The sequence below is a fragment of the Pteronotus mesoamericanus genome, unplaced genomic scaffold, assembly GCF_021234165.1.
Source record: "Pteronotus mesoamericanus isolate MK-2021 breed Mesoamerican mustached bat unplaced genomic scaffold, CSHL_Meso_final scaffold_36, whole genome shotgun sequence".
Classification (NCBI taxonomy): domain Eukaryota; kingdom Metazoa; phylum Chordata; class Mammalia; order Chiroptera; family Mormoopidae; genus Pteronotus; species Pteronotus mesoamericanus.
The window spans coordinates 21324852-21352793 of record NW_026555313.1 but is presented as its reverse complement, the minus strand read 5'-3'; the positions used below and the strand labels follow the sequence as shown (position 1 = coordinate 21352793).

Below are 27942 nucleotides of genomic sequence, written 5' to 3'. Positions count from 1 at the left end.
ATCAATATTCCTATCTCCTTCCCAAATAATGCAAATTCTGAAGAATGCTTTAATTTTAATCTCTCCTTTCCCATTTTCCATGCTACTTTGATCTACTATCTTAATTCCTTATTTATAACACTTCCTCCAAAGAAGTCTCTTCATCAATATATATTTACTGAGGCCCCTTGCCATATGACAAGCAATGTTTTAAGCACTGGAAATACAGGGGTGAATAAGACAGACTAAATTAAATATAAAAATATTTTATGTTAGGTTGAATAATATGAAGTTGCAAATGTTTGACTAAGTTTTAGTTATGAAAAAGCTAATCTCATATGGTCTAAATATATGTGTATTTAAATATGTATACACATATTTACATAAATACATATAAAATTATGAATGTGTTTTCATTTCACCTAAACATTCACTAATTTTATTGTTTGCTGCTTCTGAGTCTATTTGTATTCCACTCTTCTCTGAGTTCTGTTTCCTTTTCAGACCCTTAGTTCTTTCAGTGAGCATCTGAGAATGATACACTCTTTCAGTCTTTCTTTAAAATTAACTTGTTACTATTGAATAATAGTTTACCTGAATATAATTCTTGGTTTGCCATTAATTTACCTCCAGCCTTTTGAAAATGATATATTGCTGATAAGTCAGCTGTCAGTTTAATTATTTTCACATGTAGATGATCAGTCTCTTCAGTTAAGATATTCTGTCTTGGATGTTCTGCAGATTCATGATGATGTGTCTTGATTTGTGTTTGTTTTAATATAGCCTACTCAACACTCAGGATGCTTCCTGCAAATGAGGATTCAGATCATATCTTTCTTCAATTTTCAAAACTTCTCACCCATCATCTTTTGACTATTGCTCTTCCAAAGTCTCTCCATTCTTTGGTGAAATCCTAGTAGGCATATATTAGACCTTCCCATTCTATCTTCCATGTCTCTTACCTTCCATTTCATGCTTGCCTTCCCTTTATTTCTATGATTCTTTCTGGGTGATTTTCTCAGATAGACCTTCTAGTTTACTAATTCTCTCTCCAACTGTAGCTAAATGAGTTTTTATTTTATTTTAATGACTATACTTTTCACTTCTAGATTTTGATTTAATTATCTTTTGGGACAAATAATGTAAACAGATTGCATTTAAAAACAAACAAAAATGATTACACAGGTAACTACTTAACTTGCTTCACTATTTTAATGCTGTGTCAAGTATAAATACCTTTCTTTTTAAAATATATTTGAGATGTACACATTTTTTAATAGAAAAATAGAGACCACTGTAACTGAACAATAACAAAAAAAAAAAAAAGAAAAGAAAAGAAAACAAATGAACTTCTACTAAGGACTGCTGATATAAGCCGTCTAGAATAGGTCCATAGTAACCAGTGACTACATTCTACCATTGTTGCTGATATGTCCTGAGAGGGAATATGGAAACTGTTGCCACACTGAGGGAAGACTGCTGCATCATGATTTACACTAGAGTTATTGGCAGGTTAGACTGACAGAGAAGAATTTCCAAAAAGTTTTACTTACTATTTAGAATGAGGAGTCCCTAATGTTCCTCTAAAGAACATTTACAACAAGAGAAAGACTGCCTATGAGCCCGTCTCATTTGGTGCATATTGAGTTCTTATTTGAGGTCCATGTGCTTGTTTAATTTATATGTTTAAAGCAAAACCACTGCTACCTTTTCATTAGAGAGTAAGATACCGTTTAATCTTTACAAACACACATTAAAATTCTTTTTACTCTACATCCAGATTATATTAGCAATTCTTGGATTAAAAAAAAAAAAGCCTAAATGGGTAACACTCTATTAAGCATGCAGTTGTCTGAGAATACCATGATACTAAGTGACAGAGATCTAGTGAAGAAAAGGGAAGCCCCAACAAGTTATGTTACTGGCTCAAAGTACTTCGCAGGTACTAGCTGGCCCTTCTTATTGCATCATATCTGGAGGTACAAAATATTGAGTTGCCCCTTTATTTGGTGATTCTAAGTTTATTTTATTTTTTTAAATATTGTGTTTATTTATTTTTAGAGAGAGGAAGGCAGGCAGAGAAACATCAGTTGGTTGCCTCTTGCATACCCGCAACCAGAAATCTGGCCCACAACCCAGGCATGTGCCCTGACTGGGAGTTGAACAAGCAACTCCTCAGTTCATAGGCCAGCACTCAATCCACTGAGCCACACTAGCCAGGGCTAAGTTGTTGTTTTTTTTTTATTCTCACCTGAGAACATTTTTTCCTATTGCTTTTAGAGAGAGAGGAAGGGAAAGAAACATTGATGTGAAAGAAACATGGATTGGTTGCTTCCCATAGACACCTGGATGTACACACAAGAACTGAGGATCACCTGCACCCAGACTGGGGATCAAACCTGCAACTTAGGTATGTGTCCAGGCTGGGAATCAACTCTGAAACCCTTCAGTTACTGGACAACACTACAACCAACTGAGCCTCATGAGCCAGGGATGGTGATGTTAAGTTTGATCATTTTAACAAATGATCCACCAGATTTCTCCATTGTTTATATTCTCAGTTTGTTTATTTATTCAGTTTAGTAACTGGTAAGTAATCTGGAGGGTAATATTTTGAAGCATCCTTTCCTAATAATTATTCACCTAATGGGTTTATCATTCATTGATGATCCTAGCATGAATCAAATATGACCTGAGGATTGCAAGATAGTAATTTAAAAAAAAATCCATCTGCATGTATAAGCTTATTTCTTCTGTTAAATACAAACCTTTAGGGATTTTGTTTTCCAGTCCAAATACTTGAGTCAAAAATATTTATCCTGAATATAATGATGAGGAAATGGTCAAATCCAGAACACTTTACAAGACATCTTCCCTGGACTCTTCAAAAAAAGTCAATGTTGAGGAGGGTTGAGGGTTGAGGAGTACTCTTCTAACTGAAAAGAGAAACAGAGGCAACCTGATGTAAAATATTGGATACTTAATTTAAGAAGAAAAAATAGCTATAAAAGGCATTTTGGGAAAACTGGGGCAATTTGAATATGTAGTACATATTAGATAATTTTAAAGAATTATCTTGATTTTCATAGGTGTGATAATAGTATTGTGTTTATGTAGAAGTGTCCTTATTCTTAGGACATATATGTTGAAGTATTTAGGATGAAATGTCATGCTGTCTACAGTTATTTCAAATGGTTCCACACACAAAGTACATAACATATACACATATACACATACTGCCAACCAACTCAAACATTTAAAAAACTAATGTTTTTTAAAAGTAGAGTGGGCTTCTGGTCAAGATGGCAGCATAGGTGAATGTGGTACTTGCATCCTCCCACAAACACATAAAAACATACAGCTAAACTGCAGAACATCCATCATTCAGAAGAGCTTGAAATCTGGCTGAATGAAGTCCTACAACTAAGGATATACAGAAGAAGCCACATTGACACTGGTAGGAGGGGCAGAGACGTGGAACAGACTCATCCCACATCCAAGTGTGGCAGATAAAAATCGTGAGTGAGATCTTGACTATGGAGGTTTCGCCTGAAGAACAGAGGTCCCAACCCCATATAAGGCCACCCAGCCCAGGGTTCCGGTGCCAGGAAGAGAAGTCCCCATAACTTCTGGTTGTAAAAACCAGCAGGGATTGTGGTTGAGGGAGATGTAGAGCTTCTGGGGACCCAGGCAACCCCTCTTAAAGGGCCTGCACATGCACTTACTCAGACTCATCTCCTCTGAGTTCCAGTGCTGGTGCAGCAGCTCAAAAGTTTCAGAGACATACAGGGTGAAACTGAAGTGTCTGGCATCAGGGCAAGAGCTAGAGGGCAGCTTTCTGCCAGACAAAAGTGTAGGTAGAGGCCACTGTTATTTCTCTGAACCCTCCCCTCACAGAGCCACAGACCTGGCAGGTGGGAGCCATATCTGAGTCTCCATCAACCTGGCTAACACTGTTCCCCTGCCCTGGTGATTCCCTGAAGCCCCGCCCCACCAATTTGTGGGCCCACCCAAGCTGTTTCCAGTGTCTTTTCCATAAGAATGGCCTATTTGGCTCATGATTCAGACTTTCCTAAAAATCTCTCAAACAAGCAGCATCTAACCTCAGCATGCCCTGTACCTTTTGCTAAGTAGCCCCAGACCCAGTACTAGCAGCAGCTGGCCTTAGTACACAGCTTGGCCTCTCCTGGGCACTTCAAAGCCTAGCACAAGTAATAGCTGTCTGCAGATCACTCTGTAGCTCATGCTGAGTAGCCCCAGGGACAGTCAGTGGCTGACCTTGACCTGCACCTCTCTGGAGGCCCCAGAGCCAGAACACTCAGTGGACAGCTCTAGACCTCATCTAAGCACCACCCAGCCTCCTCCACAAACAATACACTCAAGGGGCACACTGAGCAGGCACCAGAGCCCCAGTGAAGTAAGTCCTGCCCCATGGGGTGGGCCCCTGCACAGCTGATGCTACACCATGGTTGCAGCCAGTCCTTGCAGCTGATGGCCCTTGGGGTAAATCTCCCACCCCCTCACCATTGGTGTGCCAACAGCAATCAAGACTCAACTACAATGGGAGGGTGTACACAGTTCATGGTTTAGGGGATGGGGCTGGAATGCCCAGCTCAGGTGAATGGGGAGACTGTGTTACTGAACCCTACAGGACACCTACTACATTACTACATTAAACTACTCTACCATGCCTGGGAGACATAGTAGCTCTGCCTAATACATAGAAATAAACAGAAGGAGGCTGCCAAAATGAGGAGACAAAGAAATATGTCCCAAATGAAAGAATAGAACAAATCTCCAGAAAAAGATCTAAACAAAATGGAGACAATCTACTAGATGCAGAGTTTAAAACACTGGTAGGTGGGGCTATAAGAATGTTTAATGAACTTAGAAGATAGGTGAACTTAGAGAGAATATCAGCAGCATTAAAAACAACAACAACAACAACATGGAAACCATACAAAAGAACCAGTCAGAAATGAAGGATACACTAACTGAAATGAAAAATAACTTACAGGGAATCAATAATAGAGTAGATGTAGCTGAGAATCAAAACAGCAATTTGGAATATAAGGAAGCAAACAACACCCAATTAGATCAGAAAAAGAAGAAAGAATCCAAAAAAAAAAAAAAGAGAGAGAGAGAGAATAGTGTAAGGTGCCTCTGGGACAATGTCAAAGTACCAACATTCACATCATGGTAGTGCTGGAAGGAGAAAAGAGAGAGCAAGAAATTGAAAATATATTTTAAAAAAATGATGATGGCGGCTGTACAAGCCTCTGGCATTGGGAAAAGGAAGCATAGGAGCAAAGGTGGAGCTGGGGGCCACAGTGGATGGTTCACTGCTGCTGTGCACTATTCTGCTGGGTGTGGGCTGTGGTCTGGGTCTGCACCTGGGCCATGGATGGTGGGGCAGTAGACTGCGAGGTGCTCACCTGGCTCTTCTATGATGCTTTGGTGCACTTCACACTGGAAGAGAATATGGCAAAGCTGATGCAAGATGGCTTCATTTTGACCCAACTATCGTGTCTTTGGAAATTCCAACTATTATCCTGGATGGATCTCTGGAATTGGTCCTCATTTATGCCATAGTCAAAGAGAAATATTATTGGCATTTCATACAGATTACTCTGTGTGTGTGTGAATTTTTTGGCAGATGGATGACCCACTCCCTAGACTGGCTTATATGAAGCCCCAACCTCAACACCAACAATTGGCTCTCGTTTTGGGTCTCTGGTATTTTTCAATAGGATGTTGGTTCTGATCCCAGGACTGTTACTGTGGCAGTTAAGGGTAGAACTGAAGAAAATGTATCACAAAGGAACCAATTTAGGGAAAAAATTCCAGTGAATTTTCAAAACGATAAACATTATTTTCTGCTTTATGAGCCAAAATGGATCAAACCCTTTTGGCCAAAACTAAATACGTTCCAGTCTACATTTTCTTTTATATTGTTATTCCTGAACAACCTACTTCGAATTGACTGTAAGGTGGCAAGATTTTGTTTTTGGTTTATTTTTCTACTTAAATGGCAATATAGGGAACAAAGAATAAATTTTAACTGGTAATACTCATACATTTAATTATGATTTTTATGGCTAAGATTAATTGTTCCATATTAATATAGCCAATGAGCACAATTAATTAATTAATTAATTAAAAAAATAATGACAGAAAACTTCCCTAACCTGGTGAAGGAAATAGATATGCAAATCCAGGAAGTGCAGAAAATCCCAAACAAGATGACTAAAAAAGGGCCTATACAAAGACACATCATAATTAAAATGCCAAAGGTTAAAGACAATATGAATCTTAAAAGCAACAAGAGAAAAGTAATTAGTTACCTACAATGGAGCTCCATAAGATTGTCAGCTGATTTCTCAGCAGAAACTCTGCAAGCAAGAAGGGATTGGCAAGAAATATTCAAAGTCATGAAAAGCAAGGACCTACAAATAAGATTGTCTTACTCAGCAAAGCTATCATGTAGAATTGAAAGACATACTAAGAGCTTCCCAGACAAAAAAAGAAGCTAAAGGAGTTTATCACCACCAAACCAGTATTACATAAAATGTTAAAGGGTCTTCTTTAAGATAAAGAAGAAAAAGAAGATAAGACAATATTAGGAATAAAGTGGCAAGAAATACATATCTATCAACAATTGAATCTAAAAATCAAAATAAAAAAACAAGCAGAACAGAAACAGACTCATAGATACAGAGAATAGACTGAGAGTTGCCAGAGGGGAGGAGGATTAGGGGGATGGGTGAAAAAGCTGAAAGGATTAAGAAGTACAAATTGGTAGTTACAGAATAGTTATGCAGATGTAAAATACAATATAGGGAATATAGTCAATAATTTACTAATAACTATGTGTGATGTCAGATAGGTATAAGTTTTATTGGGATGATCTCTTAGTAAATTGTATGTCTAATCACTGGGGTGTACACCTGAAACTAATCTAATATTTCATGTCAACTAATTGAAAGAATAAAAAGTGATTTAAAAACAAAAAACCCTAAAACAATACGATATCATGAGTTAGGGAAGCATGAGTGTGTATTGTATCTGCCTATTTTTTTAATCCTGGTTCTGTCAGAAGAACAGAAGCCACTCTATATACTTCAAGAGTGAAAGGCTTTAAAAGAAAATTAAATGTTTATAAAAACTGTTGCAAGGGCTGGAGGAGTGGGATCTCAGCTTGTACTTGAAGGGGTCATTCTCAAAAGCTCACTTGTAAGTGGCTGCAAATGGGAAGCTCACATAATTATTGTAGCCATGTGGCCCCAACCTAATTATAGAGAAGACTGATTAATACGGAATCAGTCTGTGTCCAGAGCAGAGAAGGGTGAAGGTAGTAGAGAACATTCAGAGTAATGTTGGAACTGTGCAGAATAGCCTCTTATTCTCTCTGCATCCATTCCTCTCTTCTTCTGGAGTAATATAGCTCTTTTCAAGCTGGGAATATAGTCTTTGAGAATAAAGACTACAATTTTCCAGCCTCCTTTCCAGCTAAGTGCATCCATATGACTAGGTTCTGGACAATGGGATGTCAGTAAAAGTGGTAAGAAAAATTTCTGAGATGTGCTGTTAAAGGAATAAACATGCCCTTCTTTTCCTTTTTCCTGGGAGATAAGACTTGATGGCTGGAGCTGGAGCAGCTGAAACTTGGACATGAGCCTCTTGTTATAGACGACAGTGCACTAAGTTTACATGAGGAATATAATTCCATTTTGTTCAGGCTATTCTCTCCCACTTCCCTCCCCCTTTTTTGTCACTTGTAGCCGAGCCTAATCCTGAGTAATATAAACTAAGTCTAAAAAAGCGAATATAAGTTCACCAAGGAATAGAACATTTCACATAGGAACAGCATGTACAAAAGCTCAGAGTTCTGAAGAGGCGGTATGCTCAGGGAATGTCAAGGGTTTTGTGTGATGGGAGATGAAACTGGAAGTGAGTTGGGATGAGCCATAGCAGAATCTGGACCAAATAGGCAGGGCTGCAGCAGAGAGACCTCTTTTTGGAAGCTATGACGGTGATCAAGGTGAGAGACAAGTAGGGCTGTGATGTGACCGGTGGTGGAAATAGGAAGAAGGGATTGATTGAAGATATATTTAGGAGCAAAAATCAGGAGTTTATAAATGTTTGTGTTTAAATATATGGAATGGGCATGTCATCAGAGAAAGGTCTGGGCTCTTTGGCTTCCCCTCCTCAGAGGTCCTGTTCAGCCTTTCTCCATGAGGAGAATCCTACTCTTACCCGAATTCTTGGGGTCTGGAGACCCTGGTCCAGATTCTGCCTGTCACCATCTCTCTTCACCTCATCTGACTTCCTGCTTGTCCCAGGATTATTTGATAGGGGGGTGTGGGAGAATCTTTAACCCTGTAAATGCTGACTCTCCTTTTCTGCCTGTAGTGGAGCTGTCAAGGGCTGCTCAGGTTCAGGCAGGCAGCTGGACGCTGTCTCTATCTGGTTGGAGCACAGTGTCTCTGGGCCATTGAGTAAGAGAGGGGCCCTCAGCAGACAAACAGGCTTGTCTGTACCGGTGGGCCAGCCATCAGGTGAATGGGAAGGTTGAAGGTCATGGGGCTTGGAGTGAACTGGGTGAGTTCAGCCCCACTCCTTGTAAAACTTTCCAGGAAGCCCTTTTCTACTGGAACAGCTTCCTGATAGGAGGGCACTCATTAACACTGCGGGTGCCAGGAAAGGGCAGGAGTTGAGCACTGGGAGGCAGCTGAGGTCATCCTTCTTTGAACGGCCACATAGTATTTACTCAAAGCAATTGTTGCCAGCGGCCCAGGCCCCTGGAGTATAAAGCAGAATGCTTGCTCTCTGTACCCAGACTGAGCAGGTGAGCCGCTGGGGCACAGGGAGTCCTGAGGGAGGGGATGACAGGGAGCTCAGCAGAGAACTGGGCTGGGAGCTCAGAGCATCCTTGCGGAACACTTTGGCAGAGTTGCTTCTTCCCCCTTGGGAGCACTTCAGTTTTCCCAGCCATGAAATGGGAGGCAGGAAGAGAGGGGAACAAGGGAGTGAGGGCAGATGTGGCCTAGGGAGCTCCCTCGGGGTCTGGGGAGGGTGGTGGTGGGGTAACCTTCACAAAGCAGTTTGAGCTCCATAATCCATGTTATGTGATTAAGGTGAAAAAGGAGTCCTCCTATCCCAGGAAGACACCCTTTTCTTCACAGCCACACTCCCCCAGGTCAGTGCTCTTGAGCCCCAACAGCACTGTGCTCCCTACACCCCGAGGAAGTGTTCGCAGATTTTGGGTAGGCTGTCCCTGGAGCAGGGTCCTCTGGGACAAGTCTCTCCTTGGCTTCTTCATCTTACCTCGGCCTCCATTGGCCTTCCTTCTGAGTAGGTGACAGCAGGCATGGCTGCAGTTCTGACCTGGGCTCTGGCTCTCCTCTCAGGTGGGTCTCTAATCCTGACTTCAATGTGGAGGTGAGGGTGGGGGCTAGACTGAGGGGGCGGTCCACCTGTGGGGGTCCCCAGCCACTAATCACCCCATCCCTTCCCACAGCATTCTCGTCTGCCCAGGCACGGAAAGGCTTCTGGGATGCCTTTAGCCAGAGCAGTGGGGACAAAGGCAGGGTCGAGCAGGTCCAGCAGCAGAAGATGGCACGGGAGCACGCGTGAGTGGCCAGGGCAAGGGGTGCGGGGGAAGGGAGGAGGTACGCAGGCCGTGAGGTGTTGCACTGCCTCTGGCTCCTCATCCTCCGAGGTCTGCACCGAGGCAGAGGAACCAAGCGGTGCTGGTTCTGCAGCTTTCCTGGCCTTCCTGGGCGGTGCTGTGCCCTCTACCGGCAGTATCCCCACAACCCCCTTTGACTTCACTACCCCTGCTCGCCGTGAGGCGTGGGACCTGAGAGCCGTGCAGAGGACCCCCACTCCGTCCCCCAGAATAAAAGGATTGTGGGACAGTCCAGGTGCATATGTGCTTCCATGAACGGTGTTGGTCTGGACTGGCACGTGCCATGTTTTTGTACTTAGTGTGTGAGGACGTGCGTCTGGCCCGAGGCTAGGACTAGAGATCCCCTCTGGGATCACCCCCCTACATCCTTGGTGTCCCCAGATGATCAGTGAGCGATGTCTCTGGGGGCAAAGCAGATGATGGGGGCTAGCAGTCTGACGGCCTGAATGTGTGACTCCTTCCCCAGGCGCCTGAAAGACAGTCTGGAGCTAGACCTCAACAATACGGATAAGTTCCTGGAAAAGCTAGGTTCTCTGAGTGCGCAGGGGAAGGAGCCTCCCAGGATCCCCTCCAACCCAGAGGGAATGCGGCAGCAGCTGCAGGAGGAACTTGAGAAGGTGAGGGCGCGCCTGGAGCCCTACATGGCTGAGGTGCACCAGCGCGTGGGCTGGAACCTGGAGGCTCTGCGACGGCAGCTGAAGCCCTACACCACAGACCTGATGGAGCAGGTGGCCCTGCGGGTACAGGAGTTACAGGAGCAGTTGCACATGGTCGGCGAGGATACCAAGGCCCAGCTGATGGGGGGCGTGGACCAGGCGCAGGGCCTGCTGCAGGAACTGCAGAACCGCGTGGTGCACCACACCGGCCGCGTCAAGGTGTTGTTCCACCCCTACGCCGAGCGCCTGGTGACCGGCATCCAGCACCACGTGCAAGAGCTGCACCGCAGCGTGGCACCGCACACCGCCGCCGCCAGCCCAGCACGCCTCAGCCGCTGCGTGCAGGTGCTTTCGCGCAAGCTCACGCTCAAGGCCAAGGCCCTGCACGCGCGCATTCAACAGAACTTGGACGACCTGCGGGAAGAGCTCAGCACCTTTGCCCGCACGGGCGCGGACCGCGCGCAGGAAGGGGCCCACCCGGACCCCCAGCTGCTGTCCCAGGAGGTGCGCCAGAGACTCCAGGCTTTCCGCCACGACACCTTCCAGGAGATCGCTGCCTTCACCCGCGCGATTGACCAGGAGACTGAGGAGGTCCAGCAGCAGTTGGCGCCGCCCCCACCTGGCCACAGCGCTTTCGCCCCAGAATTCCTCCAGGACGACAGCAGCAAGGCCTGGAGCAAGCTGCAGGCCCGTCTCGACGACCTGTGGGAAGACATAAACTACAGCCTTCGTGACCATGATCTCGGCCATCTAGGGGAGCCCTGAGGGTCTATTTGCCTAGGCCCACTTCCCAGCTCCTTATTTGGAGAGCCCAGGACCTGAGCCCCAAGCACGGTTCAGTCCTGGCCAGTGGCCTATTGGGCAGAGGGTGGAGGGCCCTGCACAGGATAGGTGACGCCACCGAAGGGGCTGTTGTCCCTGCATATCCAGCCTCCTGTGATTCCCCAATCTGGATGCATTACACTCACCAGGATTTGCAACCCGGCTGCCCGTGCTCATTTGGAAATCCTCATGAATTGCTCCATTCCGTGAAGGCGGGAGTGGGAAGGGAGAAAGGCACATCATGAGCAGGTAATTATGGGCAAGCTTGTTCCCATGAAGCTGGAAGCCTGTGCCTCTCCAAGCCTGGGCTTGACTGTGATCACTTCTGGCCCCCTGGTGGCCTCTCCTACAGCCGGCCCACAGAAAGCAGCTCTTTTTTCTCCAGGGCTGCTGTGACAGCTTCTGTTGGGGGAAGAGAGGGAGAAAGGAGGAAAATGTGATGAGGAGAGCATGGGATTATGTGTATGTATATCCCTTCTGGCTCTGAAGCTGGAGGGTACAAATGGTGGGAGTTTTAATGGGAGAGAGCAGAGCTTGCATTTCTTACACAGCTCTACATTTAAACGGCTTACCAAGCCCTCTGAACTGTGGAGGCTTCTTAAACTCTCTGGGGAGCATACTGTGTGCCCTCCCCATCTTTGGGTCCTCTCTTCTGACTCTCAGGCTGAAGTCCAGACTTCTGACTCAAATAAAATAGATGCTTATAATGCAAGCTTATTTGCCTCGTGTGACTCTCATTTGGGCCATGTCTGAAAGCAGTACCCTCACCATATCTGCAAATCATGCCCATCAGATACCACAGTCCCTCACTGTAATGCCTACTCACCACAGGATGGTGTGCACGAAGTGCAGGCTCCTGAGCTGGCCTCTCCCCTTTGCCCTTGCTGTTCCAGATTTCGAATGGTCCCTTTTTATGACACTGACCCTCTTTTTAGGACCCCCAAACTCTTAAACTCCCCAGTCCCCATATACAGATTCACTTAGGGACAATAAAGCTCCTTATAGATCCTCTGGGAACTCTGAAATTGGAGGTGAGTGAAGTGGAGGAGGGGGAGTGGGAAGGGTAAGCACATCCTTTCCACCACTCTTCTAATATCTTGTCCAGCACCCTTTCCTCCTAGCTCAGCCCTCCCTGCACAGGGTTCTCAGCACCTCTGCACTCCCTCATAACACAGACCCCACATGAATCTGGCTTCATTGTGCTCACAGGCTGAATTTCTATCCTGACACCCTCGATTTAGTAACAGAACTGGGAGAGAAGTACCCAGGGAGAGAAGATACTGGAAAGGAAATCTCCTCCCCCAATAAAAAGGTGTTTCTGTTGTTAGGAATCTAGGAGATGTGAGTCAGCTGGGGTTGGAGGTGGTGGGGGTGAAGGGTTGGAAATAAAACCAAGGGTTGTGTACTTGAGGCTGGAATTTGGCCAGATGTTTATGAGGACAGAAACAGGAAGTGGGAAAAACAGAAAGGGAGAACATTATTGAGGGATTAAGGGACTAGATTTGAAACAGAGTCTGGTCCAAAAGTGGCTCAAAGGAAGCCCAGGTGGGAGCGCACGTCCCCAGGAATACCAATGGGCAAACCTGGCCTCTAGATGTCAAGCCTCTTGTAATCAGACTTATGGTCAATAGTTAGAACCCTGTGCAATGGAGATATTGCGAAACTCAAAGGCACTGCCCTGGGTCTGGGAGGACGTCCACGGGGAAGTGACGCCTGAATTAAGGTAGAGGCAAAGCAAAGCTTGAATCTGGCTGTGGAAGTTTGGATCATTTGCAACTTAGCACCGTTAAGGGCCTAGAGTCTGCGGCCTCTTTAAGAAAGGGCCGGGAGGCAGCAGGCGGAAGTGCTGGAGGAAGGGGTGTGGCCAGGAGAGGAGAGGAAGCCGGAACGCGTGCGGAGAACTGCGCGTGGAGGCGATGTCGGCCAGTGGGGCCGTGGAACCGGGGCGCCCGGGGGTTGCTGCCGCCCCCTCGCCCACCCCAGGCCGGGCTCCCGTGCCGGGACGCTTGTTCCGGCCTATTAGCGCCGAGGATGAGGAGCAGCAGCCCACCGAGATTGAGTCGCTGTGCATGAACTGTTACCGCAACGTGAGATGGGGGCGCGGCCTCTGGGTGGGAGTAGGCCTGTGCTGAAGAGGCGAGAGGAGTGGGGGTTGGCCACCCCCCTGAATGCGCCTGGTTGGGGACCCGGGGTTGGGGCGCCCCCGGAGGTCATTAGACAAGGAACTGGAGTTTCATTGGTTCTTGACTTGGCGTTCTCCTTTCCCAGGGCATGACGCGCCTCCTGCTCACCAAGATCCCCTTCTTCAGAGAAATAATCGTGAGCTCCTTTTCCTGCGAGCACTGTGGCTGGAACAATACGGAGATCCAGTCGGCAGGCAGGATCCAGGACCAGGGAGTACGCTACACTTTGACGGTCAGGGCGCCGGAGGTGAGAGGAGTCCAGAGCAGGTACCTTAGTGTCCTAGAGAAGGTTTGGGGGTTGGAGCCAGAGCTCTGGTTCAGGAGGTTGGACTTGTAATAAATACCCCAAGTGTCCAAGCCTCACTTCCTCCTTTATAAAATGGTGTTGGTCCTGTTAACTGATCAGGTGAGACTTGTGGAAGTGCAATTTAAATTTTGTGAAAGGGTATCAAATGAGTAGTAGCTGTTAGGAAAGATACTCTTACCATTTGGGCAGCTTGGCTCACACCACATGCACTGTTCTGCACTGGTAGCCTGGACTCCTAAGAGGAGAGAGGAGGAGAGAAGCTGGGCTGGGGTCTGATGGAGGGGGCAGTCTGGTATTTACTGAGGAGAAGCTGTACTGCTGACCTCTCTGGACTGCAAGTGTTTTTTTCTGCCCAGGACATGAACAGAGAAGTAGTAAAGACTGATTCTGCCACCACAAGGATCCCAGAGTTAGATTTTGAAATTCCTGCCTTCAGCCAGAAGGGAGGTAAGTTTAAGGTCAGGGTATTTGAGCTGTGTATGCCTAGCTGGAATCTTACTCACTTTCTTGTAAAATCCTTGGGGCCAAATCTAGTGGCTGTGTATGGGTTTGGCCATGTAAACACTGTGATCATCATTGTTTTAACATAAGCAGAGAACTTAGATGAAACCGTTTGGGATAGTGGACAGTGATAGGAAGACTGATGTGCTTATTCCTGGAATTTTATCATTACTGTTATCAGAGCTGAATGGAACCTTGTTCCCAGCCTCATTTTACAGATGAATGCAACACCCATATACTGTATTTTGTCGTGTATAATGCTCACCTTTCTTGCCCAAAATTTTAAGGGGAAAATTAAGAATGTGCATCATACATCAGTAGTACTAATTCCCTATCTATGTAAATGTTTTTAATTATTTTTTAAAGTGTATTTTATTGATTTTGCTGTTACAGTTGTCCCATTTTTTTCTCCCCTTTCTCTCCTCTGCCCTGCACCCCCACCTCCCTCCAACATTCCTGCCCCTTAGTTTATTCCCATGGGTCATACATATAAGTTCTTTGGCTTCTCTAATTCCTATATTATTCTAAACCTCCCTCTGCCTGTTTTGTACCTACTCTTTACGCTGCTTATTCCCTATACCTTTTCCCCCATTCTCCCATCTCCCTTTCCTTCCTGATAACCCTCCATGTGATCTGTGAGTCTGTTCCTGTTCTACTTGTTTGCTTAGTTTGTTTTTTGGTTCAGTTGTTGATAGTTGTGAGTTTGTTGTCATTTTACTGTTCATAGTTTTGATCTTTTTTTTCTTAAATAAGTCCCTTTAACGTTTCATGTAATAGGGCTTGGTGATGATGAACCCCTTTAACTTGACCTCAGCTGGGAAGCACTTTATCTGCCCTTCCATTCTAAATGAGAGCTTTGCTGGACAGAGTAATCTTGGATGTAGGCCCTTGCCTTTCATGCCTTTGAATACTTCTTGCCAGCCCCTTCTCGCCTGCAAGATTTCTTTTGATAAATCAGCTAACAGTCTTATGGGAACTCCTTTGTAGGTAACTGTCTCCTTTTCTCTTGGTGCTTTTAAGATTCTCTCCTTACTTTAATCTTGGGTAACTTAATGATGATGTGCCTTGGTGTGTGCTTCCTTGGGTCCAACTTCTCTGGGACTCTCTGAGCTTCCTGGATCTCCTGGAAGTCTTATTTCCTTGGCCAGATTGTGGATGTTCTCCTTCATTATTCGCTTAAATAAGTTTTCAATTTCTTGCTCTTCCTCTTCTCCTCTGGCACCCCTATGATTTGGATGTTGGGACGTTTACAGTGTCACAGAGGTTCCTAAGCCTCTCCTCATTTTTTTGAATTCTTGTTTCTTCATTTTGTTCCAGTTGAATGTTTATTTCTTCCTGCTGTTCCAAATCACTGATTTAGTCCCAGTTTCCTTCCCTTTACTGTTGGTTCCCTGTATATTTTTATTTACTTCACTTTACATAGCCTTCACTTTTTCCTCAGTTTTGTGACCATACTCAACCATTTCTGTGAGCATCCTGATGACAGTGTTTTGATCTCTGCATCTGATTGGTTGGTTTTCTCTTCATCACTTAGTTGTATTTTTTCTGGAGTTTTGATCTGTTCTTTTATTTGGGCCATATTTGTCTCGGCGTACCTGTTATGTTGTAAGGGGCAGAGCCTTAGGAATTCACCAGGGTGGGGCAACCCACTTGGCTGTGGTGTGGTGCTATATGTGGCTGGAGGGGTCAGAGAGGGACAAATGCCACTTGCTCAGCTCTCGCCCCACTTTCAGTCTCTTCCCAGCTACCCACAAGCAAATTGGGCCCTTCTGGTGCCAATTCCTGGGTGGGTGGGTTAGGGTATGTTCTGGGACACTGTGAGTCTCTCCAAAGAACTCCGTTGTGAGACTGAGAGTTTTCTCCTGCTGCTGCAACCCCCACAGGTTTTTATAGCGAGAGGTCTTGAGGCTTTCTTTTCCTGTGGTGGAACCCTGGGTTGCACCGTCTCACTCTCCTGTTGTTCCTCCTGGTTTATCTGCATATACATATGTGGGAATGCCTGGTTTGCCAGCTACCACCTTGCCATGTGTTCTCTCCGCCCCTCCTACTAGTGTAGATGAATGTTTCTTCTTTAACTCCTTGGTTGTTGGTCCTCCATACAGTTCAATTTTCTGGCAGTTCTGGTTGTTTTTTGTTTTTAAGTTTGTTGTCCTTTTGGTTGTGCGAGAAGGCAAAGTGTATCTATCTACAACTCCATCTTGGCCGGGAGTCCTAATTCTTTTATTTCTGTTTATGCATTAAAAGAATAACTGTAGAAAGCAATAACGCTATCTGTTTGCAAAACAGTACCCTGGAATATGATAATTGATTTTGTTTCTAAATATAAATAAATAAAAAATTGAATTAAAAAATTAAAATGAAAGATTTTTTCCTGAAAGTTTGGGCCAAAAACGTGGGTACACATTATACAAGAGAACATATTATACACAGCAAAATACGGTAGTTCAGGTATCACCCAGGGTCATACAGGTACCTGATAGCAAAGCCTACAGAGTTACCTGTCTTTTGTTTGTATTCACCAGCTCTGACCACTGTTGAAGGATTGATCAGCCGTGCTATCTCTGGCCTGGAGCAGGACCAGCCCACACGAAGGGTAAGCTGGGATTTTCTGATTGGAGCAGCTGAAGGAATAATTACTTATATGCATCTGAATAGAGTATTCAGCTTTCCATGTAGGTGAAATGTCTCTTGGCTGAATGTTGGAGGACTTTTAGGGGAAGCATATGGTGATGCTATAACTTCCAGGATGTTGCATGTGGAATAGCCTCTGTTCTCTCTACTTCCTTTCGCCAATGTATATTCAGGTTTCATCTCTGACATACAATGTAACATTACTTTTGAAGAGCCTTTCCATTTCCCCTGGATTTATCTGCTTTCTGAGTGTTCCAGTATCTACAGGGTCCAGCAGAAGTGAGGCTTGCTTGAGTGTGGTTGGTAGGGTGTGTGTGTGAATTTCTCACATGAGATTGACAGCACTTTGAACATTTCATCTAAAATATCACATGGTGTGCTTGAATGTGACATTGTTATGTTACAGAATTACATGCTTATGATTTTGTAATAAAAAAGGGACATTATTTGTGCCAGACCCTGTATTATACTTACTATAACAGAAATAATGTAATTACATACTTAGTCATCAGTCTTCCTGACTGGCTGGGGAGCCCCACGAAGGGATGCTGATATTTAACTTGACATGAGTGCCTGGGCTAAATGGTTGAATGAGTGAGAAAATGAAGCTCACCTGGCGCCACCCATAAAAGTTAAACTCTATGCTATATCTTGTTGTGAGGTCTGAGTCTCCCTGTTCCCAGTCATGCCAAGGTGCTGATTTCCTGGTGCAGATGACTTGGGACTGACAATGAGTGGAGGCATATGGTCTATCACCAGGGCTGATGCTTTTACTCTGTTTGCATCAGGCAAATGAAGAAGCCATAGCTGAAAGAATTGATGAGTTCATTGTCAAATTGAAAGAGCTGAAGCATGTGGCCTCTCCTTTCACGCTGGTGAGTATTGAGGGAATCTAGGTGCCTTAGATTTAGGGGAGGAGAAACCATCAAGACTCTGGGATTTTCCCACTGTGGTGCCTGAGTGTTCTCATGGTAGGTGGAGGACTGTACCTGACTTGGGATTACTCTTCACCCATCTGTTAGATCATAGATGATCCCTCAGGGAACAGCTTTGTGGAAAACCCACACGCTCCTCAGAAAGATGATGCCCTGGTTATCACACATTATAACCGGACTCCACAGCAGGAAGGGATGCTGGGGCTCCAGGTAAGTGGACTGAAGAAGCCAGAAGAGGAGTTAGGGGAAACTTACTTTGCTGCCGCTGCCCTGTGTACACTATATCAGCATGTTTGTGTTTCTCATCCAGCTCATGTCAAGGACTTAGGCTAAACTTTACAATAAAGGACGGCATTGGCTGTGACCTTATCTTAAGCTTTGTTCTCCTCTTGATTGGGGCTTTCTGGCTTCTCTGTTAAACTCATGGGGTGGCAGCTGACAAAAGCAAGTCACCGCATTTTCCCTCACTTCAGGGCAGGGTTTTGGGAGGCTGAGATATATGAGCCAACATGTGATTTGCATCTCTTTTACTTCAGGCAGAGGCACCAGAAGAGAAGCCGGAAGAGGAAGATCTCAGAAATGAAGTGAGTCATGTTGGCTACTGTAGAGGAATGAGCAGAGTTGTGGGCCGAGACTGAAGCTGTTTGGTGGCTCTCTTCCTCTCCACCAACATGGGTGACCACCAGCATACCAGCTGAATGTCTTTAGCTTGACAGCACTCACCTGCATGGGAGGGCTCACTCCCTCATCCCCATGTTGTGTTCCAGGTGCTACAGTTCAACACAAACTGCCCGGAATGCAACGCTCCAGCTCAGACCAACATGAAGCTAGTTCGTATCTTTTGTCAGGCAGTTGGGTTGCTCACATCTGACTCAGGTGTGAAGATTATCTTCAGTCTGGAGAATACTGCTCCCTTCATGGACAGCCCAGGTTTTATTCTTAGTGATAAGCTTTTGATGAGATTGCACCTTGGCTTTTGGGTTTACAGGGAGAATTAGGCTATAGTCTCTAGGCTCCTGTGTGTAGATTGAGCCATGGGTGCCAACACTTATGAACAGGGATCACCATGGGTTGCGACTTTGCCCTCTTCTGGAAGACTAGTTAGCTTGCTTCTTGTGATCTTATTTCCTGCAGTCCTGGGACCAGCGATTGTGTTTGGGGTTTGGATTTGTTCTTTCCCAGACAGAGGGTGGTCTTGCTATTGTGGAAGCAGATTCCCTTAACTCCATCTTCAGAAATCCCTCACTTTAAGGAGGTTATCATTATGGCCACCAACTGCGAGTACTGTGGCCATCGGACCAACGAGGTGAGTGGTCTCCATTGTTTGGGAAGACTAGCTTGAGGGTAACCTCTGTCTGACTCTCGTCCTCCCTAAATCTGCTTTGGGATGAGGGAGCCACATTGGGGTTGGGTGTTTCTCTTAAGTTTAGTGTAGGCTAAGGAGCCATTGAAGGAACTGGGAATTGGCATAGAGAAGAAAAGTTAGAGATGTCCTAACTTGTTTAACACATTTTAAAGTTTGGTTTTAAGGGGGAGGGAGACCCACTTTTTGATTCATCCCTCAAAGGGGTCTGTTAAAATAAATGGGCCACCTTGGAGGGTTGTAAATTCCCTTTCCTTGAGTGTATTCAAGCATAAGCTTTTAAACTCTTAAACCAGAATATTATAAAGGGGACCTACATGTTGGATGCAGTTGAAAGCCCCTTTCAGTCCCAATAATCACTTTTTTAAAAGGTAAATTCAGAGTTTCTTGGCAAGTTGGGGTAAGTTTGGGAAGGCTACTGGTGCTGGGCACTTTGCTGCTGGCCAGCTCTTGGTTTTGGTTTGAGTGACTGCTGCTACTATTGATTTAGAAGACTCTGTGCATGGGAGTCATTAGTGGGCCTGATTGGAGGTCCAAGCCTACCCCCTGAGGTCTCCTGGGCACCAGGTGAGGATCAGGTCTTTGCTGCTGCTCCTGACTGCTGTTTGCACAGGTGAAGTCTGGAGGGGCAGTAGAGCCCCTGGGCACCAGGATCAGTCTTCATATTACAGATCCCTCCGATATGACCAGAGACCTGCTCAAGGTAACAACTTGCTTGGGAATGTGACTGTCTTCCTCACATGACTTGTAGGGGAAATTGTCTTTTTAAATTATGTCCTGGGACTGTGTGGTACCTCCTTACTTCTGTGGGTTTGAGGCTTCCTGAGCAGAGTTTATCCATGGTAGGAAGTACAGATTTAGAGGGCAACCCGTAAGCTCTTTCTGATGACTTGGCAGCTTTTTACCTGCAATATCTGTTAGGGCTCTTGGCTCTGGCCTCTGATGTTAGGATACCTGATAGCTTGGAGTCATGGCTCGGGATCCCTTTATTCGCTTGGTTCCATTCCTATGGTTCATATGGATAGTAGCGAGTCTAGCTTTAACTAGAAAGTTAGAAAATTTGGATAGTTGACTTTGCCCCCAAACTGTCAATGGTAGTATTAATTTGGCAGAAGGACTCTGGTTAGCTTTCTCTAGTGGCTCCTGATACAAAGCTTAAGTTGATCTCTCATCTCAGTCTGAGACATGCAGCGTGGAAATCCCAGAGCTGGAATTTGAACTGGGAATGGCTGTCCTCGGGGGCAAGTTTACCACACTGGAGGGGCTGCTGAAAGACATCCGGGAACTGGTGAGCATAGTGCATGGTTGCTTCAACAGTGCAGCTATGGGGAAGGGGCAAGCAGGCCTCAAATGCCCTAGTTTTGGGGGCGGATAATGGGGTTTCTTTGCCCTAAAACTGAGTTAAGAGACTTAAATATTATGTTGGATTGTGAAGAAAGTATATGGGAAATTCTGAGTAGAAATTCCCAGGCCATAACTCTGAAACACTGTAGAAATATTGTGTGGTTTTCATTTTCAATGTAAAATGAGGGATAAGGGCCCTTTTAGCACCTAAAACTCCCCAACATAGATACATGTGTGTTGACTTAGCCCATATATTTATTCTCTTGATGAATCATTTCACATAATTCTCAGTTATTAGGCATTATGTCTTTGTAAATTATACTCCACATTTCTTCTTCAAATTAGGACTAGAGCTCATATTTTAAGAGTATTTTTATAGTTTGTTTCATATTGCCAGTTGTCATCTTGGCAGATTAATCCATACACCCTTAGGAGTGGCTGCCTAGGTCAGACAGGTCGTATGGGATAAGTGAAGATCAAGCTTTCCCAACTGGACAAACTGCAGGAGTTTAGCCAGGAGTTGGATTAACTTCCACCCCTGCCAGGTTTATGGTCAAACCTATCAAACATAGAGCCAGCATACTAGCAGTTTGGATGACATTTGTTGCAGGTGACCAAGAACCCTTTTACACTGGGTGACAGTTCCAATCCTGGCCAGATGAACAAACTGCAGGAATTTAGCCAGAAGTTGGACCAGGTGAGAGGATCTGGCTGGTCAGTACCTGTGTGGTCCTGGTCTCCAGTGAACAAGAGAATACATCTCCTGTCTTGCTACCTTTTAAACACTTAACCATCATGTTGGGGATTCTCCTCGCTTCCTATATCCCATGTCATCTTCCTTCTCGGTTTCTTCCCTTAATATTGTTGGAGCATGTTCTCCAGTAGCTTCCTGAGAAAATGCATGGGAAGTAAGACTTCTGGGGCCTTACGTGCTGGAAATTTCTTTGCTCTGCCCTCATAAGAGATTGATTAATGGCTGGGAATAGAATTCTAGGATGAAAATAATTTTTCATCAGAATTTCAAAGATATTGCACAAGTGTCTTCCACGCTCCATTTTGGCTATCAAAAAGTCTTAAGGCATTTTGATTCCTCATGTTTTGTGACCTATTGTGATACTTTTGTCCCTTGTGATGTGAAATTTCAGGATGTGCTTTGGTGTGGGGTCAATTTTAAACCACTGTGCTAAGCACTTGGTGGGTCCTTTGAATCTGGAAACTCATGAGGCTCAGTTACAGGAAGCTTTTAAAAATTATTCTGTTGAGAGTTGCTTCCTTTCTGTTCTCTCTCTCTGAAAACCCCGTGTTTGGACTATTAGGCTAACTTTCTGGTCTTCCGTAATTTACTTATTATTTGTCCAGTTTTTAGTTTCTTTGTGTATGTTCTACTTTAGATGATCTCAACTTTTTTCCCAGCCCTTCAGTTGAGGTTTTCATTTCCACTAACGTAGTTTTATTTTCCAAGAGCTTTTTTGGTCTTTGAATATTCTCCCCCTGCCTTTTTTTAAAAAATAGCATCCTGTTGTTATTTCTTCCTCTTGAGAATATTAATGTTCTGGGGTTTTTTTTCGTGCTTTATTTTCCTTGCATTGTTTCCATTTCCTCTGGGTTGTTCTTTGTTTTTTGCATTTAATTTTCTGTATTTTTGTGTTAGGGGCTTTGCTCAGATGTCTGATAATCATTGATTGTCTATTTAAAAGTAGACAGCTAAAAAACCTGAGTTGGGGTGAGTCTTACTGACATTAGGCTCATTGTAGGCAGATTTAGCTTGGCCATTTTATTGAGGTAGCACCAGTGCAAGAGTCTTTAGGTGTTTCTTCTTAGGCTGGTGAGAGGTGAGTGTGGGAAGAGGACTGGGGTGTGTGTATGTCTGTTTCCAATAGAGTATATTCATTTAATCTCCTGTCTTGATTCTCTTCCTTCCATCCTCAACTGGGGTCAGTGGACCCAGTCCATAGTGTGTTGTGGTAACTTCACAGAATCCTTCAGCCCTCTTGCTGGGGTAGAGAAAGGACAGTTGTTTGGCTCTTTGGAGTGGGAGATGAAATTGGGGATGTAAAATTATTTCTTAAATAATTTCAAACAGTTCTTATTTTAGATTCTTCTCACCAGTTCATGAAATTTGGGCATATTGCAATGTAAATTGGCTTGATTTCTCATCTGGCAGAGATAGCTTCTTCCTACTATGTAAAATTTACATACTATATTCTCCTTTAGATCATCGAGGGTAAAATGAAGGCCCACTTTATTATGAACGATCCAGCAGGAAACAGCTACTTGCAGGTATAGTAGACCTTCCCTGATATTTCATGGGAATATATTTTCTCAGCTTTCTTCAGTATCATTTCTTTAGAAACACAGACCTGGTTCCAAATGAACTGCTCTTTATGAAGGAACCTCTTAGCAGAAGTAGAATATAAGAGAGAAAGAGGAAGATGGGAAGGATTGTGTGTATCAAGAGGGAAAAAGGATAGTCCTAGGCTCCTTCTTCCTACAGTGTAGTTCTTGTCCCCAGCTCTGAGTTCAGCAATGAAATTTTCATTCTTCAAATCTGATTGTGAAGTGGGGAGAAATGATGCCTTGTCCAAAGGCCAAGATAGGAAAACTGAAAGGCTTTAGGCTGACTGGGGAGATATTCTGGTGATTGATAATAGCATTTATTGAGCAGTCATTAAGGGTCAGGCAAAACTGTCCTAAGGTCTGTCCATGATTGAGACTATTGCTATGCTGTTTATAAGAAGGTGCAGATAGAAAGTTTAGGTGGATTGTTTCCTAATTCTGCTTGGGGCTTATTGGTCTTAACTCCTGACCCATGTGATCTCTGTGCTTCCCACTAGTTGAGCCTAGTCATAGGGAATTGGTGGTGTTTAGAGAGTAAAGAACTCATTGAGTTTTTGAGAAAGTGGGAGGATAGCAGGATGGTATAGGCACTGATCTTGTCTCCTTGGCCTTTCAGAATGTATATGCACCTGAAGATGATCCCGAGATGAAGGTGGAACGTTATGAGCGCACGTTTGAACAAAATGAGGAGCTAGGGCTCAATGACATGAGGACCGAGGGCTATGAGGCAGGCCTGGCCCCTCAGCGGTAGCAGTGGATTGTTTCCTGGCCAACCTCCAGCACTACTCAGACCACGGGGTTATTTGTTACTATTTGAAAAGGCTGTGAGTGTCCTCCCTACCAGGCCTTGCTCATGTGGGAGGGCACCTGGTCCAAATCAGAGATGTTGGCACACTTTCTAAACTGTTTGTGATGCAAGTGCCAACCTGTTGGGCTATTTGACCTTACTGTGGAGGTTGCAAATCAGCTTGGGAAGAGACCCAGAAGCAGACCTCGAGGAATGTCACGAGCACTTTCTTCCAACAAGTCTTTACCCTCAGTCTACACAGTGCTCTCTCCTCTAGAGTTGGAACTCCGAGGGTGAGGAAGGTGGAAGACAGCTACAGCTGGAGTTTAGGTATTGATTTTGGGGTATAAAAAATACTGACTTTCAACATGAAAGGAGTCTTCTGAGGGGAGGGAGTCCTGCACAGGTGGAGAAGTTCTCATTAAAATGATGGCTTTCAAACAGCACTGGCCTCAATTCACTGTCCTTGTTTGATATGCTAGCAGAATTCAACCTCCTGAAGTTGTTTTTCTTCAGCATGGCCACTGTAATTTGGAGATTGGAGCTGGCATTTCATTCATTCCTGCATAGCTGTGTGAGTGCTTTGTGCCAGGCACACTACTGAACAGTGGACAAAACAGAGCTCTGCTTTTGTGAAGTCTTGTGGGGAAAGTGATGGTGGGAATCGGGGTGGGATTGAAAATGAACCGTAAGTAAAACTGTAAGATGGTGGTTAGTGTTATGGAAGCATGTAAAAGGAGGGAAGGGATATGGATAGTGCCAGGGAAGGTGGGGACAGGTGTTTCAAATAGAGTAGTCAGGGAAGGTCTTAACAAGAGGGTGACAGTTTGACATTTAGGCAAAGCTGAGGAGGCGGCAAGGGCGTAAGCCATGTGAATACCTGAGAGAAGAGATTTCTAGGCAGAGGAAACTGCAAATGCAAAAGCTCTGAGATTGGAAAATGTTAGAGCCAGTTGAGGGTATTTGAGATCCTTTAGTCCCACTCTCAATTACAAATGGATAAACAGGTTCAACCGGAGAGGGAGGGGGCTGCTTACAGTTATATGAGTCAGCACTGCGCAGCCTGCGGCCTGAATTACCCAGCTAGTGCTCTTTGCACTGCATTAACCCTTGATGATTTCTGCCATGGCTGCTGTGAGGTAATTTGTTCAATGAAGATCTGCTGGTTGAGGTGCAATGGCAAACCTTAGTGGTTTGTGCTGCAAACTTAACTTTGAAGAATTGCCTAGTTAGAGATAACTTAGTAATCACACTCATCTATTTTCACTGCTCTATTAAACTGTTCTCAAAGGTCACACAAATGGGGTTTTCCACTTGGAAAATGTTCTCATTGTCTTTATTTCTGTCACATTTGACAGTGGACGATTTCTCTCTCTCCTTCTCTTGGCTTCTGTGATACTGCATCCCTTCCTTCCCCTTTACTTTGAATATTCCTTATGTGGAATCTCTCCCTCCTCCCTCTTTCTTAAATGTACTTGTTTCCAAAGGTTCTGTTTTCAGACACTTCTCCATATTGAATTCTTTTGCACCTTACTACTATGATGTGGGACTGACTCCCATACCTTTATCTCAAATTTCTGTAAGCGAGGGCAAGAGTAAGGTGTTTTAAGAATTTGGAGACTAAAGGTAGCAATGACTTACAAACTAAAGTTACAGTACTTTGAATAGTCTTCTAAGCAAGTGTTCTGCCCTAATAGATTGCCCACAGATGTATTTCCAAATGACTTGGGGATCAGAGTTCACCAGGCCACCTAATTGATCATTTGGTGTCTTGAATGATTCTCCCTATGGGATGGTTGTGTTTGGAAGATGGATCCTGATGTCAGCTTCATTTCCCAGTGTGAAGGGGGGAAAATGGCACTCTGGTTCATTACCGAGTCTTGTGAGTTTGGGATGAGGCAATCTCCTGGATTCCAATCAGTTATTGGGAAATAATAACCTGAGTTTCTGAACTTGTAAAGAATGAGTGAGGAGGAGGTGTCAGACTGCGATAACCCAGCCAAGGTACTTCCTCCTTTGACAGGGCCAAGGAATGGCAGCCTTCAGTTTCACACTCAACTCCTGTTTCACTTCATACAGCCTGATGGAGGTGGGTGCTTACATCTAACAGTGGCCTCTCCTACAGCCTCTAGCATTTGGCATATTGTTAATAAAATCTGTTACATGATAATCCTCAGCAGATGCTCACAAATCTTCCATCCTGGATTGAGCCTTGTGGGGGTGCTGGAGGTAGCACAGGGATAACAGGTATGAGAAGGGTCATGCTCTAAGGCCAGGGGAGGTGAAACAGTCAAAGTGCCAGCCCAAGAACATGTAGATTCAGTTTCACAACCATCTGGATAAACTTAAGTTTTGTGATTATATTAAAAGGGGAAAGGAGTTCATTTGTGAGGGTACTTCTACATATTTCAAGCATATTAAATAGTCATATTTAGCCATTAGAGCTGTGAACACAAAGGTAGAGTGTACGTCTGTGTCATGATAAGGTGAACGTGGGATAAATATGAAAGATAATGGACTGCTAGATGAAAGTATTGGTGGATTCAGTAAGACGTTATGACATTTTCAGTATGTTTCCTTTGTATATCTGTGGCATGTCAGTTACCTGTAGCACATTTCAGGGAGTGGTCACTCCTTACATTTAGGGCAGTGGTGTTTAAGACACTTGGCTTTATTATTTTAAAAAATGTTTGCACACTTCTCTTTACAGAAAAATGCAAGTGTTTTCAACTGTGAACAGAGAAGAGCTAGTGTTGGTTCTGTGTGCCCAGGTTAGGATCAGCAAGCCCTGTAGTGCTGGCACCTCTAATGTTTCAGTTTCCTAGTCTGTAAAATGGGGTAATAAAAGCATCTACTTCATAGGGTTTTTGTAAGGATTAGTGAGTTAGTAATTGTGAAGTGCTTTTAGATGTATTAAGTGTCTCTTTCTGCTTTAAACCCTTTCTGGTTAAAAGCACCTATAAATAAAATTACCCCCGTTTTACAGGTGAAGAAACAGCCTCAGAGAGGTTAGGTACTTTGTTGAAAGAAGCAAAGCTTCTAAGAGGCAGGCTTCAAACCCAAGCCAGTCAGACATCTGAGCATTTGGAAGCCAAGTCCACAGTCACTGCATTTGCTTTATTAGATGCAAGCAGGGAGAGGGCAAAGCCCATAATCATGCCACTGCACATAAATTCATTTGATCCTGCTTCACTGCCCTGTGAGGTAGACAGGGTTGGGGCATGAGCTTGGGTCTTACCTAGCAAAGGTTGGGTACTGAATAGCGGTGGAACTAATCATAGAAATAGGCTGATAGGGCTGAGAGGACTATACTGCTGATGTTCACTGGAGCAGAAATGCGAGGCTTTCCAAACTGAAGTTCAATTTTAGATATACCAAAGTGGACTAGTAGCCAATGCATGGTTGCGTATGGGGTACCTTTGGTGCCCTCTGGCTAGTGAAGTCCTATATTGGTCCAGTGTTCCTTTCTCACAAGCCTGCTTTCTCCCTGGGCCTGTGCCCTGACCACTCACTATAGCCCAGTGGTTAAAAGTTCATGTTTCAGTGCAGTGATCTTCAAACCTGTTTTGTATATTTTTGAACATGTATCCTAAGATGTGTATTTTTAAAGTATAACAATACCTTTTTGACTAACATACTTTAAAACAGTGACAAAAATTATATAATAAAAATATATTTATTTCAAACATATTGGGTTACCTCTTGCACCCCTCTTCGCTAATTTCTGCTCCCAAGGACCAGCTGTGTGAAGTTGGACAACTTCCTTAATGTCGCCAAACTTCAGGTTTCTCTTCTGTAGAAATAAGGCTAATAAGACTATTTGAGGATTGTGAGGGTTAAACGAGATAATCCAAGTAAAACTTTTAATGACCAAAAGAAGGAAAGCCCTTTTCCCCAAAACTTCAGTGTTAGGATTCAATCTCTGTAGCTTCCCCTCATTTGCTATGCTGAAATAGATCCAGGTCCTTTTCACTGGAAAGGTTCTCTAAAAGAGATAGCTGGGGACTATCAATATCAAACGTGGGGAAATTACACAGGTTAGAAGCCTCTACATTTTTTCATAATTATATTTGGTTTGGAATTCTTAATTTCCTGTCTCGAGTGGTACTTGGAAGCTGATTAGAGCAGACTCCTCTCCACCTAGACATACTTACACTAATAAAAGTAGTACTATGTGCCAGACACAATTCCAAGCACATTACACAGTAATATTCTCAGTCCTCACAACCAATTAATTAGGTGCCTTTATTATCTCCAATTTGTTAAATAATTTGCCCAAGGTCGTAGAGCTAGGAAGTTATGGGACCAGAACTCAAACTTACATTGGGAGCCTATTTCTAACCACTGCACTATGGTCCTCCTGAAGGTGCTGGGGGCAAAGATCTTGTTTGGGCCGTGGCTGTAGC

General features: G+C 44.3%; 2 protein-coding genes and 1 pseudogene across 3 annotated transcripts; all 3 read left to right on the top strand.

The window, feature by feature from the left end:
• The first annotated feature begins 1800 nt into the window (after nucleotides 1–1800).
• LOC129086149 (emopamil-binding protein-like) lies at nucleotides 1801–5829 on the top strand (annotated as a pseudogene).
• Nucleotides 5830–8828: 2999 nt separating this feature from the next.
• Nucleotides 8829–11860, top strand: APOA5 (apolipoprotein A5). Its single transcript, XM_054592301.1, has 3 exons — nucleotides 8829–9389; nucleotides 9500–9611; nucleotides 10137–11860. The coding sequence occupies exons 1-3, from the start codon at nucleotides 9350–9352 to the stop codon at nucleotides 11089–11091; spliced, it is 1107 nt and encodes a 368-aa protein (XP_054448276.1). The 5' UTR covers nucleotides 8829–9349; the 3' UTR covers nucleotides 11092–11860.
• Nucleotides 11861–13020: 1160 nt separating this feature from the next.
• On the top strand, nucleotides 13021–23976 carry ZPR1 (ZPR1 zinc finger). Of its 2 annotated transcripts, XM_054592288.1 has the most exons (14): nucleotides 13021–13235; nucleotides 13417–13578; nucleotides 13995–14085; nucleotides 16662–16732; nucleotides 17559–17645; nucleotides 17793–17915; nucleotides 18242–18289; nucleotides 18473–18539; nucleotides 18941–19011; nucleotides 19682–19771; nucleotides 20246–20356; nucleotides 21023–21109; nucleotides 22627–22692; nucleotides 23366–23976. In XM_054592288.1, the coding sequence occupies exons 1-14, from the start codon at nucleotides 13065–13067 to the stop codon at nucleotides 23498–23500; spliced, it is 1380 nt and encodes a 459-aa protein (XP_054448263.1). In that variant the 5' UTR covers nucleotides 13021–13064; the 3' UTR covers nucleotides 23501–23976. The 2 variants fall into 2 exon arrangements, with proteins under 2 accessions (XP_054448263.1, XP_054448264.1); XM_054592289.1 differs by lacking the exon at nucleotides 21023–21109.
• The last annotated feature ends 3966 nt before the right edge of the window (nucleotides 23977–27942 follow it).